Source organism: Sminthopsis crassicaudata, chromosome 4, assembly GCF_048593235.1.
Source record: "Sminthopsis crassicaudata isolate SCR6 chromosome 4, ASM4859323v1, whole genome shotgun sequence".
NCBI classification, from domain to species: domain Eukaryota; kingdom Metazoa; phylum Chordata; class Mammalia; order Dasyuromorphia; family Dasyuridae; genus Sminthopsis; species Sminthopsis crassicaudata.
Window position 1 is genome coordinate 8,053,628 of NC_133620.1, and position 14,809 is coordinate 8,068,436.

Here is a 14,809-nt window from a genome sequence, read left to right on the forward strand (position 1 = left end):
GAGTTTTTCTATAAATTCTAAATGGTAGATAGCCATTTAACATTATTCTTTGAAGTAGAAGAGACTTTTTTTTTATTTCACTGTCTTCTGAAGATGAACTCCAGTCTTCCTTATTCCCATAGTAAGTTTCTATGTTTGAGTTCTTTCTTCTTTGTTTATTCATTAAAAAATTAAGAACTATTAGTGAAAACACCTCTCATGTTGGAGTAGGGGGTGGCATCTCTAGCTTCACTTAAACTCTCCTCTCTGACCTGTAACCTTAAGCAAAACCTCTTCCCTCCTATAAGTGCCTGCAGGCAGCAGAGTTCCTTCCCTACTACTGATGTACTGGTTCCTTCTCATTCAGGGCTTTATCTCTGCAGCACAGCTGTGCCTAGAGTTTCTCATCAGCAGAGGTTCCCTCACTCTAACCACATTTGGACCTCTGATTCCTCATGCTGTTGAGGAGGTGAACTTTCTTGTAGTTGGAGCTGAGGCTCCAGCTCAATCCAGACAGCCCCAGGAATTTCTGCTGGTTATTCTGTAAAACTAGCCTCAATGAATTTGCTCTTTACACTAGTTAATCCCAATCCTGGGGTGTTCTGGTCTTCTCAAATTATCCCAGAAAAACCCCTATTCCGCCCCAAGTTTTCTTTGTTTTTTACCAGTTTATGTTCATCCTGAAGCCCAAATTTGTTGTCTTTATGGAAAGAATCTGGAGAACTTAAAATTTTCTGAAGTATTCTGCCATCCTCCCAGAATCTTCCCCCAAGGATCTCATTTTCTAAAATATATAAGGAACTAGCTCAAATTTAGAAGAATAAGAGCCATTACTCAGTTGATAAATTAATAAGGTCCTAAGTCTGGAGTTAAGAAGAACTGAGTTTACATTCAGATATAGACATTGATCCTGGTGGAGAAATCATTTAACTATTTCCATCTCTGTAAATTGAGGTAATAATTGCATCTACCTCACAAGGTTGGTGTGAAAATTTAATGAAATAATGTTTGTAAAGCAAACTACAAATTTTACAAGCTATATAACTGCTATTGTTCTTGTTATTATTAAAATAAAAAATGGAAGTTATAGAGGGGAAGAGCAGGGTAAATCCTCTTTGCAGCAAATTTCTATAATAAAGGTCTCATTTCTAGAATATATAAAAGCTGATTTACATTTATAAATACAAGAGCTGTTCCACAATTGATAAATAGCCTAAGGCAGTATTCAAAAAGAAGAAATACAAAATATCATCTATCATACACATATATAGTTTTATATATATATATATATATATATACATATATATGCAAATAACTAATGAGAGATACACATCAAATCAACTTTGAGGTTCAACTTCACATGTTTCAGATTAGCAGAAGTTATAAAAATGGAAAATAACTTTTGGGAAGGCTGTAGGAAAAAGCAGTCACACTAAAACCTTTTGGTGGAGCTGAGAACTTGGTCCAGTCATTCTAGAAAGAAATTTGGAACTATGTCACTAAAAGTCACTCATTTGTGGCTATCCTTTGACCTATATATGCCATAAAAAGTCCTGTATCCCAAAGAAATCACAGAACGAGGAAAAGGGACTCATATGCAAAAGCATTTATGGTAGCCCTCTAAATAGTGGCAAAGAACTTCAACTTTGTAAAGACTGATGACTTAGGAAGACTTAAGAATGCCAAACAATAAAATGGCAACCATGAATTCCAAGAGATTAAAGATGGAGCACGCTGCTCCAAGAAGAATAAGGAAATACACAGTTGTTTTTTGTTTGTTTTTTTTTTAACATAAGTGAATGAAGTGTTCATTCATGAACACTTCCAATGAAGCATTTATTAAGTATTTACTATGGGCAAAGTACTATGCCAAATGCTGCAGATACAAAAAGAAAAGGAAGACAGTCCCTACCCTCAAGGAGCTCATTTGCATTTCCATATCCATGAGATCACAAAGCAAAAATGCTAAATGTCAAGTGTCTTGCTGAAATGTCAAATTTACTTACACAAAAAGACAACTCTATGGGATTTAAGTCTTCAAGGTAATGTCACTCACACAGTAGTGTTTTGTTTTAATAAATGCTAGCTGATTGATTTAGTTTATTATTATCACTAAAGTTTTGTTTTCTTTTTCATGTTTCATAGATATAGATCTTGAAGGGAATTTAGGAATCATTTAGTCCAACCCCCTCATTTTACAAGTGAAAAAATTGAGGAGAATAACATTTTCAAGAAAAAGCAATGGAAAAATGTTTAATAAATGTCTAAAATATACCAGGCCCTGTGCTTTACAAATGTTTTCTTGTTTGATCCTCACAATAATACTGAGAGGTAGGTGCTATTATTATCTCCATTTTACAATTAAGGAAACTGAAGCAAAGTTGTTTTTTAAGTGACTTGCCCAGGATCACACAATGAAAATCTGATAGCAATTTGAACTCAGGTTCACTATTCATTACATCACCTAGCTGCCTCAGAGCTAGGAAGAAACATAGATGGAATTCTGACACAGGTTCAGCACTCTTTCCACTTTTTCATCACCATTAGCCTGAATATCTGACACATTCATGAGGCTTTCTCATTAGACCATAAGATACTTGCCTAAATTCCCTTTTAAAATGGAATCTTTACTAATTAAAGGGATTGATCCCATTCACAGTTAAAGTGGGGCCCTTGCCTGTTAAGCGACAGGTCAGTTCTCCAAGAGCCTCCACAGCTGTGGATCATAACATCTGAAGGCGTTGCAGGGCAGCCTTTGCTGACACAGGTATTGCAGACTGGGAATGAGATAAATTTGAGACAGAGGGAAGAGGAGAGAAGTCAAGTCAGACAATGTAATGACCTCTCAGTGAGAGAGGTCAGAGAACAGCAACTGCCTCTCAAGTCTCCTTGTGTTAGGTTCTTACTAAGTTCTAATGAGATAATGAGATATTAGGTTCTTACTAAGTGCTAAGTCGGTACTTAACAATTCTCTAGTTCCAGCCTTTACTGGGAGTTTTATCCCTTCGAACTTCTGGGGAGGAGCTTGCATGCTTAGAAGGAGCTTGCATGCTTAGAAGGAGCAAGTTCATTGGTTGAAGTATTTTTTCCCAGAAGCCCCTGAGTTATTCACGCCCATTCTCTGGGAGGGTAAAAGAAGCAACATTGAGCAAGTTAAGAAGGGTCTCTACTCAAGGTCAGAGTTGGCGGCTGGCCGAGAAATTGAGTTGAGACAGCAGATCTCCTTCCAGAGAGCGATCGACAGTCTCTGGAGACAACAGAACTTTACATCCTTGTATCATCCTCTCACAAGAGGAGATCCATTCTGGTCACTGTCAGGTGGTTCCCATGTGTTCCAACACATCCATTCTGCTTACCAGTTTCACATCTAGGCTACATTCATGGTTCTGTGGGGCCAAAGCTTTCAGCTCCTCTGGGCTGTATAAGGGATCATCATACTCCACAGACTCTTTCAGATGCTGTCCACAATTGAAGGTCATCACAATACTCCGAACCTGTTCATAGGCTTCTTCCTCTGTAGATGTGATATAATCAATACCACCACTGATTCTAAGAGGAAAAGTGGTTAGGGACCAATAGAAAAAAAATCATATTTCAACATATTAAAAATGTAATTAGTGAAAACCCAAGCCATGAATTATATTTCAATATTTTCAGGGCTCTGTGATCTCAATAGTATAAGTTCTCAGTCAAATAACTCAGGTTATGACTCATTTGTGGTCCATAAGGGCCACAATCTAGGGCTGTACGAGACCTTCAAGGTCATCCACTTTCTCATTCTACATACAAAGAAACAGGGATCTGTTAGGATTACTAAGTGAGAACTGAGGTTTTCTGGACAATTACAAGGTGAGAACTCAGGTTGACTTGATAGAGGGGGCAAGCTCATTGGCTGGGGTGGTTCTTCCCAGAAGCCCTTGCATTATCCCACGCCCATTCTCTGGGAGAATAAAAGAGAGGACTCCCAGAGACAAGGAGAAGACTCTGAATTGCATCAGGCTTGACGGGGCTCTCTGGGAAGAGATCTGCTGTGTCTTCTACTCAAATCTCTCCGACAGATTCTTCTTCCTGTAGTGAACCGTTGTCTCCAGGCAGTTGCTGTTAACTCTTGTCCAAAGAAGTGACTTCCCTTCCTGCAGAGAGCCCCGTCAAGCCTGATGCAATTCAGAGTCTTCCTTCTTGAATCCTGGCTCTGAATCTCCTCCAGCTCTTATCCTTCTCCAGGCCGATCTGCTCTCTGCGCCCAGTGCTGTCTCTTTTTATCCTCCCAGCCCAGACATATAGGTGTCTGCTTTAATCTTTGGCCAGTGACCGGGCCAATTGGCACCTCTAATAACTGTACGATCTGCACCCGTGTCTACCAATCCTTCAAATGGTATTCCGTTTATATAAATAGTAAGCATAGGTCGGTCAGCTGTCACAGCTGCTGTCCAATATATTCCTGGATTTTGTTCATTGGAGTCAAAATCTAGGCGACTATCACTAGGTTGCTTATTAGGGGTCCGTAACAATAAGCCTGATGCTACTACTTCTCCTGGTTGATAAATTACACGTTGTCTGCCTGTGTTAGTGACTGGGATATTAGATACACGTTCTCCAGTCTCCCACATCAGTGTATGGATGGACACTGTTTTGTAGGCACTCTCAGAAGGTGAAATGGTCAAGCCTACTGTGCCTGAAGGCAAAGGATCCATAGGCTCAACAGGAACAGATTTCACTTCTCCAGGGAGTATCTCGGTAGTCTCTACTGCACACAACTCTATTTTTCCTAATTTCAATCCCTTTCTTCCATCTGATTGCCTTTTGGCTGATTGATCGTGTCTTAAAATTCTCTGGATGTAACCTCGGCTGCCATCATGCCCCACTTGGGGGGCTGAAGCTGGGCCCCACCTGTCATTTCCCTGTGTCAATCTACATTCGGAGGCCCAGTGGAGGCCCTTGTGACATTTTGGACATGGAGTTTTAGGTCTTCTCTCACCCTGTCTTCTCACTGTATCTCCATATCTACACTGAGCTCTTAGATGCCCAATTTTTCCACATTGAAAACATCGCCGAGTTTCTCTAGAAGGCCCTTGCCAGGAGGGACCCTGTCTTTCCACATTCATCATTGTCCGGGTGTAAAAAGCATTTGTTCCCACTGTAGCACAGCGTCTTATGATCTCCTCTAAAGGAGCATCTTTGTCTAATCCCCATATAATTCTTTTGCAAATCTCATTGGCATTTTCCTTAGCCAGATGTCTGGTCATTATTTCTGTAGCTGAATTTTCTCCAATAGTTCTTTTGACAGCAGTTTGCAAACGTCCCACAAAATCTGCAAAAGGTTCATTGGGACCTTGCTGTATTTTAGTGAAAGCCTCTCCACGATCTTTCTGTCCAGGAAGGACACCCCAAGCTTTTATTGCAGCCTTAGCAATTTGTTCATATATTGTCATGGTATAATTAATCTGTTCCGAATTCTCTCCATACTGACCTTCACCAGCTAAGTGCTCAAAAGTGAATTGTGTGTTAACTCCTATTTCCAAATTGCATCTGACTTGAATTTTACAAGCCATAATAAATTTTCTCCAGGTTCCAGACATGTCCTTGCTACGGATTTCCAATCATTCGGGGTTAGGACTTCATAAGACAAACCATCTAATAACATTTTGACATAAGCTGATGTAGCCCCATAAAGGGTACAACCTTTTTTCAAATCCTTAATTGTATTCAAATCTAAAGGTGCATATCTTCTCCTTTTTTTACCTACAGGGTCAGTATTTTCAATCACAGGATATGCATGTATAAAATCACTTATATCCTGTCCTTCTCTCTTAGCTTTAACCAATGCTTTTTCTAATCTTGTCATAGGCTTAGGCTGCTTCACAGGTGATTCTGTTTGTGTTTCTGCCTCTTCCCCTCTTTCTTCCTCCATCTCTGAAGGTGGGGTTGATGTGGGCCTGTCAATAATCTGTTCTCTAGGCAGGGTTGAAGCTTCTTCAAGAGAATCATACCATAATTCCTCATTTAAATCCTCTTGCTCTAGGGAAAGATCTTGATCTTTCCATTTTTCCTCACACTTCCTCCTCTGTTCATTTTTAGAACTTTTCCTTCTCCTACAACTTGCTTGATAGTTTAAGGCTAATTGAACTATGTTGTAGATATAAAATACTTCTGCAGAAATTGAACGAGGCCCATTTTTTGCTTGAAATTCTTTCATTTCATATCCCACTAGCTTCCATTTATCTACATCTATCTTTTCTTCCTCTAAGAACCAAGGGGATGTGCGTCTTAATGCAGCCAAGAGTTTAGCAATCTGTACCCAGGTTACAAGTAAACACAGAAGCTAATAGGGACATCAAAGGCTATCCAGTCCAAGCCCTTCTTCTACAGATGAAGAAACTGAGGCTCAGACAGGTCAATTGACTTTCCTGAGGTTACATTGTTTGTAAACATCAAAGGCAGAATTTAAATTTAGGTCTTTCTGACTATTCACTGCACCTCTTATGCTCACAAATGGGGAAAACAAAGGGAAATACTACCAAATAATATGGGGAAAATTAGGTGGGGACCCACTTTCTGCGGAGGGCTTTACATGTTGGGTTGAAAGAACAATCTTTTTCCCTACCGAGAATGCAGAGTGGCTCCTCCTAGTTCTTCAATAGAAATATCTTCTCCTGTAGCAGCTTTTACCAGAGGTGGCCCAGCAAGAAACATGGAGCCAATCTTGTCTATGATGATAGTTTCATCTGCAATACTAGGAACATAGGCAGCTCCGGCAATGCAAGAACCGCACACCACTGCCACCTAGGGAGAGCATGAGACTTCAATATAGACATGGGCTTTCAGCTATTAACACCTCCATTAACCTTCATTCCCAAGGGCTCATCTTAACAGACTTTAATGTACAGTTTTCTGATCCAACAACCAAGTTCTTGGATCATCGGATCCTAAACTCTTCTAGACACAGGAGGAATTTGTAGAACCTAAATAATATCTACAATTTGTCCAGTATTTTTTGAAGAGCTAGCTTGGAAATGTGTATATCTCAATATGGAAAACTCTGAAACACTTTCCAGATAGAGGAATAGATAGAGAGAAAGAGAGACAGAGACAAAGAAAAAAAGAGAAAGAGACAACTGAGAGAGAAGAGAGCAAGAGAGAGAGCGAGAAAGAGAGAGAGAGAGAAGAGGAGGGAGAGATGAAACATTCATTAAATGCCTACTATGTGACAAGCAGTGTATTAAGTCCTGGAGATAAATATAAATATTGTCTGCTCTCAAGCGGCTTAAATTCTAAGAGACATTGCATAAAAGAGAGATTAAAAAATGGAATTGTGGCAAGGACCTGCTACATCTTCACTGCACTGGCAAGTTACCTGAGGAATCTTCATAGAGGACATGAGAGCTACATTATAGAAAATTCTTCCGCCATGGCAACAATCTGGGAAAATCTCTGCCTAGAAAAACAAGAAAGATTCTCAGTAGACAGACATATGATCAATTTCCAAATATGATCCCTTCTCCATACCAATGAATTCCAACTAAATCTTTAAAAATTACTATTGCATTAAAATAGGTAAATAAATCTCAGTGATCACCAGTCTAAGTAAGGGAATAGCAACAAGGACAGTAGAAATATTGTTCATAAATCTGAATGTAAACTCCTTTGGGGACAGGGTGTGGTTCGATTTTAAGCATGAAAGGAAGTATGGCAAAGTAGATAGTGGACAGACCTTGGACCAGGAAGACTCAAGTTGCTGTCCAATCTCTAAAACATCTTCCCTATATAGCTGGTCCAAAAAAAAATTAACCTCCCTGTGCTCCAGGCTATTCTCTTAAACTATAATTTGCAGAATTGGTAGAGTGAGTCCTCCATACACAGGAGTCCTCAATAGTAATTGAATTATAAATCCAATTTCTAATTCCTTTTAGAATGGAGTAGATGGTTAAATTTTGGATTGAGTTTTCTTTTAAAACGACCTGTTTATAACAAATGTTTCTAAAGGGGGATTTGCTTTTTATTAAAATTTTTTAATTTTCAAAACATTATGCATGCCTATTTTTTTTTTTACTGAGGCAATTAGGGTTAAATGACTTACCCAAGATCACACAGCTAGGAAGTGTTAAGTGTCTGAGGACAGATTTGAACTCAGGTCTTCTTAACTTCAGGGCTGGTGCTCTATCTACTGTGCCACCTAGCTGTCCCTGCATGCATAAATTTTCAACATTCACCCTTGCAAAACCTTGTGTTCCAATCCTCCCCACCTTCTCCCCTGGATAGCAAGTAATCTAATATATGTTAAACATGGTTTAAAAAAATGTTAAATCCAATATATGCCTACATATTTATACAATTATCTTGCTGCACAAGAAAAAAATCAAATCAAAAAAAAAGAAAAAAGAGAAACAAAATAGCATGCAAGCAAATGATAACAAAAAGAGTCAAAATTCTATGTTGTGATCCACACTCAATTCCCACAGTCCTCTCTCTGGGTGCAGATGGCTCTCTTCATCACAAGATCATGGGAACGGGCCTGAGTCATCTCATTGTCGAGAATAGACATGTCCATCAGAATTGATCATCGTATAATCTTCTTGTTGCTGCATACAATATTCTCTTGATGCTATTCACTTCACTCAGCATCTGTTCATATAAATCTTTGAAATCATACTACTAATTGTTTCATATAGAACAATAATGTTCCATAAGACCCATATATCATGACTTATTCAGCCATTCTCCAACCAATGGGCTTCCACTCAGTTTCCAGTTTTTTTGCCATTACACAAAAGGCTGCCACAAACATTTTGTACATGTGGATCCCTTTCTCTCCTTTAAGATCTCTTTGGGATATAAGGCCAATAGAAACACTGCTAGATCAAACAGTATGCACAACTTTATAGCTCTTTGCGCGTAGTTCCAAATTGCTCTCCAGAATGCTTGGATCACTTCACAACTCCACCAACAACGTATTAGTGTCCCAGTGTTAGGATTACTAAGTGAGAACTCAGGTTGTCTGGACAGTTACAAGGTGAGAATTCAGGTTGTCTGGACAGTTACAAGGTGAGAATTCAGGTTGTCTGGACAATTACAAGGTGAGAACTCAGGTTGACTTGATAGAGGGGGCAAGCTCATTGGCTGGGGTGGTTCTTCCCAGAAGCCCTTGCATTATCCCACGCCCATTCTCTGGGAGGATAAAAGACACAATATTGGGCCTGGAGATCAGATCGGCCTGGAGAAGGATAAGAGCTGGAGGAGATACAGAGCCAGGATTCAAGAAGAGAGACTCTGAATTGCATCAGGCTTGACGGGGCTCTCTGCAGGAAGGGAAGTCACTTCTCTGGACAAGAGTTAACAGCAACTGCCTGGAGACAACGGTTCACTACAGGAAGAAGAATCTGTCTGAGAGATTTGAGTAGACACAGCAGATCTCTTCCCAGAGAGCGATCCGGCAGCTTCTAGAGACGACAGCTCATTACAATTGGCGCCCAACGTGGGCGTCTATCTTTTATCCATGTAGTGGTAGACACCTTTTCAGGATTCACATTTGCAATGCCAGCAGCAAAAGAGACAGCCCGAGTGGTCACTGAATTCCTTATACAAGCTTTTGCAATTATGGGTGTGCCACAAGCAATAAAAACAGACAATGGACCTGCATATACGTCCAAACATTTTACACACTTTTGTGCACAGTATAAGAGTTTACATACCACGGGCATACCCTTTAATCCTCAAGGGCAGGCAATAGTAGAGAGAAGAAACAGAGATATTAAGACACTCCTCCAAAAACAAAAGAAAGGGGGAGCCACAGGTAGCCCTAGGGAACTTCTAAATTTAGTTCTCTATACCATTAATTTTCTAATTTTTGACAAAGATGCACTGGCTCCGGCAGACAGGTTTTATAACCCACCAGAAGGGCAGTGTCCAGTGCGAGCATCTCCACTGTCCTTAGATAATCGCCAGGTGATGTGGAGAGATCCAGAAAGTGGTGAATGGAAGGGACCAGATAGGTTAACTGCCTGGGGGAGAGGGTTTGCTTGTATTTCTTCAGCAGGAGAAGGAATCAGATGGGTGCCAACGAGTCATATTCGCCTTATCCATCAGAGAGAGACAGAAAAAGAGAAAGACCTCAAAATAAAGGAGAAGATCTAAGAAACATCTGACACTGAAAGAGCATGGATAAGAAGACTGTTAAAGAACTTTAAAACCAGCAGGAATCATTGGACTTCCTCACACAAGATAAGACTAATGGACAATGGACTTATGGACATTTATAAATTTTCAATTTATGATTATGTTATATACTTCTAGCATGTGTTATGTTACTATGTTACTATGTGCTTATGTAATTTATGTAATTATCTGTAATACTTCCCATATTGATGGATTTATGTTTCAAGGTCATTTATGTAATTATCTGTAATACTTCCCATATTGATGGATTTATGTTTCAAGGTCATGACTGTCCTATGTTCTAAATCAAAAGAAAGGGGGAGATGTTAGGATTACTAAGTGAGAACTCAGGTTGTCTGGACAGTGACAAGGTGAGAATTCAGGTTTTCTGGACAATTACAAGGTGAGAACTCAGGTTGACTTGATAGAGGGGGCAAGCTCATTGGCTGGGGTGGTTCTTCCCAGAAGCCCTTGCATTATCCCACACCCATTCTCTGGGAGGATAAAAGACACAATATTGGGCCTGGAGATCAGATCGGCCTGGAGAAGGATAAGAGCTGGAGGAGATTCAGAGCCAGGATTCAAGAAGAGAGACTCTGAATTGCATCAGGCTTGACGGGGCTCTCTGCAGGAAGGGAAATCACTTCTAAGGACAAGAGTTAACAGCAACTGCCTGGAGACGACGGTTCACTACAGGAAGAAGAATCTGTCTGAGAGATTTGAGTAGACACAGCAGATCTCTTCCCAGAGAGCGATCCGGCAGCTTCTAGAGACGACAGCTCGTTACATCCCAGTTTTCTCAATCCCCTCCAACATGCATCATTATCTTTTCCTGTCAGATTAGCCAATCTGAGAGGTGTATAGTATTACCTCAGAATTGTCTTAATTTGCATTTCGTTGATCAATAGTGATTTAGAGTACCTTTTAATATGACTAGAAATGGTTTTAATTTCTTCATCTGAAAATTGTGTCCATATCTTTTGACCATTTATCAATTGGAGTAAAATGAGAGCTATTTTAATGACAATTCCTCCAGGAGAATCTAGTTAAATAAGTGAAAGACACTCTGGTTAAATACTTTTATTACTCTAGTATAAAAACTGAAAGTTACTTCTAGGAAAAAGTATTTGGGAATGGATAGGCTGAGCTTTAATCAGGGTTTTGTACCCTATTCAAGCTTCACAAAGCATAATTGTAGTCAGTAACATGACAAGACATTTAAATTAACTTTTAAAATACAGATTTCTTGGGGGAAGAGATAAAGACCTCAGGGCAAAACAAGAACATGCCACAATTGAGGATAGAGAACCTTGCCCTGTGATCCAGTGGGAAGAAACTTATCATTTAGTTGCTTCTTTTCCAAGAAACTTCCAGTATAGAAATGTTCTTTATCAATTCAGATTAGTGATTCATTTATTACTTACAGTCTTAGTGAGCTATCTGGTGGTACTGAGAGGCTAAATGATTTTTCAGCCTGTGATCATATAGCTAATTTATGTCAGAGACAAGTGAGGAACCCAGTCAACCAATTACCCATTATGTAATTGGACTGGTTCAGATTTTAGTCAATGATTTTTTTCTGAGGCAATTGGGGTTAAGTGACTTACCCAGAGTCACATAGCTGGAAGTATTAAGCGTCTGAGACCAGATTTGATCTCAGGTCCTCCTGACTTTAGGACTGCTACTCTATCCACTACACCATTGAGATGCCCCTTAGTCAATGATTTTTGTTTAAATGATGCTAGGATCAGTGGTTTCCTTGCTACTGAAAGGGAAAAAATGTTCTAGGCCCTTTGGTAAAAGCTCTATTCACCTAGCTATGGTTCAGTTGGCAGGCGTCTCTTAATGCAGGGGTTCTCAAACTATGGCCGCTGGGCCAAATGTGGCCCTCTGGGTTATGGCAAATGGGCTGAGGGGCAGAGACAGAGTGTGAGCTTTTGTTTTTACTATAGTCCCGCCCTCCCACAGTCTGAGGGACAGTGAACTGGCGCCCTATTTAAAAAGTTTGAGGACCACTGTCAAAGGCAGGTGAGCAAGCTCAATCAAGAAATATAAGGTAATCTCTGCTAGAAAGTAAGCCTTGTTCAAAGATCTATGAGGACAAAAATAATTACGAAAGGAAGTAAATGTCTGATTCAGCAGAGAAAAAGAAAAGAAATTGTCACACATGGTCAGTGGTTGAATGTTCACACAAGGCCATGGGCAGTATAGTTGATGGAAGTTTATATTTGCTTTAAAAAATCATCTCTGTAATCTATCATTTTTCTGACTGTTTATTCATCATCTACCACGTATCATCTTTTTTTTAGCTAGCTAGCTACCTCTGCCTTTTCTGGAAGCATCTATTCCATTCTATATAAGGATATTTTATTCTCACCAAGAAGCTGGAGAATAGTGAAATATTGTGTAAACCATCACCTCTAAAAGGGAAACTAACCCAAGCTTTGGCATATATGGCTGTTATTTAACATTGGCAGAAATACAAATAAAGTCTTTTTGAAGTCATTGCAAAATTCACCTGGACATTTTTATTGACTGTGGTTCTCAGTGTCCTTTTCTCTTCTTGGTTCTTTTGTTTGGTAAACTGCCACAGCAAACAGATCACTGTAAACATTCAGCACATCCCTAGTCACTGGGAGGTGCTCAGTGAGATTTGATTTTGATTAAACTTTTCTTTTCTTGGGGTCATAAGAGAGCTTATTCTCGAGACTTTGATTCAAAATGACTACATTTTGGATGGATTTTTAATACAGACAGAAACTTCTTTCCATTGATGTCCTTGGTACCTCATGTAGAAAGAAAGAAAAGTATAAAGATCATGAAATTTGCCCAATTATACCCAATGATCTTGGAAAGCATTCCCCAATCATCTCCACTCATGGGCTTCCTTACTCCCTTCACTGTCCAGCTGAAATATCCTCTCCTCCATGAGGCCTTTGCTGATCCTCCTAGAGATTCCCCAGTCCCCGACTATTTATTTTGCATCTAAGTCAGATACACTTATACATGTACATATTGTTTCCCCCAATGAAATGTTGTTCTTTGGAAACAGAGGCTGTTTTATATCCTCAACACTTAGGGTGCATAGAGTAGGCATTTAATAAGTGCTTATTGATTTAATTTTCTGGGAAAATACCTGTAGGGGCAGAAATGCTCCTCCACTGTCCATCAAATACACTGTTGGCAAACGGTTCAAAATTGCAATGTTTTGAGCTCGAAGATGTTTCTTCACTGTGATAGGATACAGAGTTCCTCCCTTCATTGTTGCATCACTGGCAATCAACATGCACCACACTCCACATATTTTCCCAATTCCTATGGGATAATGTACATTTGGCTATTTAATTCAATCCCCCTCCCCAAACACAAATTGTTAAATTAGATTTAAAGTGTCTAACTAGTCACAAGAGTTAATGTGGTTTCCATACTGTATTATATGCTCCTCCCAGAGAATGTAAAACACTTTGAGGGAAGCAAATGTTTCCTGTTTGTGTTTCTCTTAGATCCTTCTTGACCTTGACTTTGACACAATCTTCCTCTTCCTGAAACTTTCTTTTCTCTAAATTTTAATAATTCTGTTTTCTCCTGGTGTTCCTCCTGCAAGCCACTCCTCTGTCTCCTTTGTCATATCTTCATCTAAGTCAGTCCTGTCCCCCAGTCTTTTATCCTGGGCCTTTATTCCCTTCCCATATATTATTTCTTTTAGTAATCTGATCATTTCTCATGAATTCGTCATTTCTGTATTTCCAACTTAAGAGAGACCCATGTGGTGGCTCTCCTGCCTCCTGCACTGAAACCAAGATCCATTCTGGAGGCCCTTTACAACAGGTCTTGGTTTCAGTGGGGGAAATGCAAGAGGCAGGAGAGCCACCAGGAGGCTGGTCAAATCTTCTCTGTCTCTGGCTGAGTTTGTCCCCAGCTTATATATTCTATTACAATTACATCATTACACTATACTGATTATAAATCAATCATTATATAACTAGGGAACCATTATTTGTTGTAAGATTAAATCAATCATGCTGAACTAGAGAATTCACATGCTAAACTAGATAACCATTGTCTTATCAATTCCACTGAGTTAACATCTTTTTGTAAGATTAAATCAATCATACTCAATTCCTGCCCTTTAACCCACCATCTCTACAAAGTGCTTAGCATACAGCAAGCACTTAATAAATGCTAATTGACAGTGTTGATGATTCTCACATTTACTTATTCTACCCCAACCTCTCTGCTGACCATTAATTTTGAATCTCTAGTAAATATCTTAAACTCAATATGTATAAAATTAATCAATTCCCCCAAATCCTTTACCCACACCCCAACTTCAATTTCTACCTTCATAAAATGTCTTGTCCATAATAACTACTTATAATTAAAACTGCTGCATCAGGATTTCAAAGAAAGGAAAAGCTTCTCTCCTCTGACAGTTATCAAACTGGGCAAAACACTTGTTACATCCCTTTTGGAGTATTCAGATAGCTTCATGATGGCTCTGACTCATTTCTCCCCACTGCATTCTCCCCCCCCCCAATTCCCAACTCCTCCACTCAGTTGCCAAATGGATCTTCCAAAAACTTAGCACTGCTCCTCCATTTCATAAATTCTAATTATTTCCTATTAATTCCAAGATCCAATATAAAATCCTCTGGTTCTAGAGCTCTAAATAATCTGG

General features: G+C 39.4%; 1 protein-coding gene across 1 annotated transcript in view; it reads right to left on the reverse strand.

Moving 5' to 3' along the window:
- Positions 1-14,809, reverse strand: part of LOC141541511 (biotin-dependent 3-methylcrotonyl-coenzyme A carboxylase beta1 subunit-like) — a 59,960-nt gene that overhangs the window by 19,994 nt on the left and 25,157 nt on the right. The window contains exons 4-7 of the mRNA XM_074265671.1: positions 13,268-13,446; positions 7,334-7,414; positions 6,584-6,762; positions 3,336-3,528 (exon numbers count right to left, since the gene is read on the reverse strand). Coding sequence (XP_074121772.1) covers positions 3,336-3,528; positions 6,584-6,762; positions 7,334-7,414; positions 13,268-13,446 — 632 coding nt within the window. The remainder of the gene's footprint in view (positions 1-3,335; positions 3,529-6,583; positions 6,763-7,333; positions 7,415-13,267; positions 13,447-14,809) is intronic.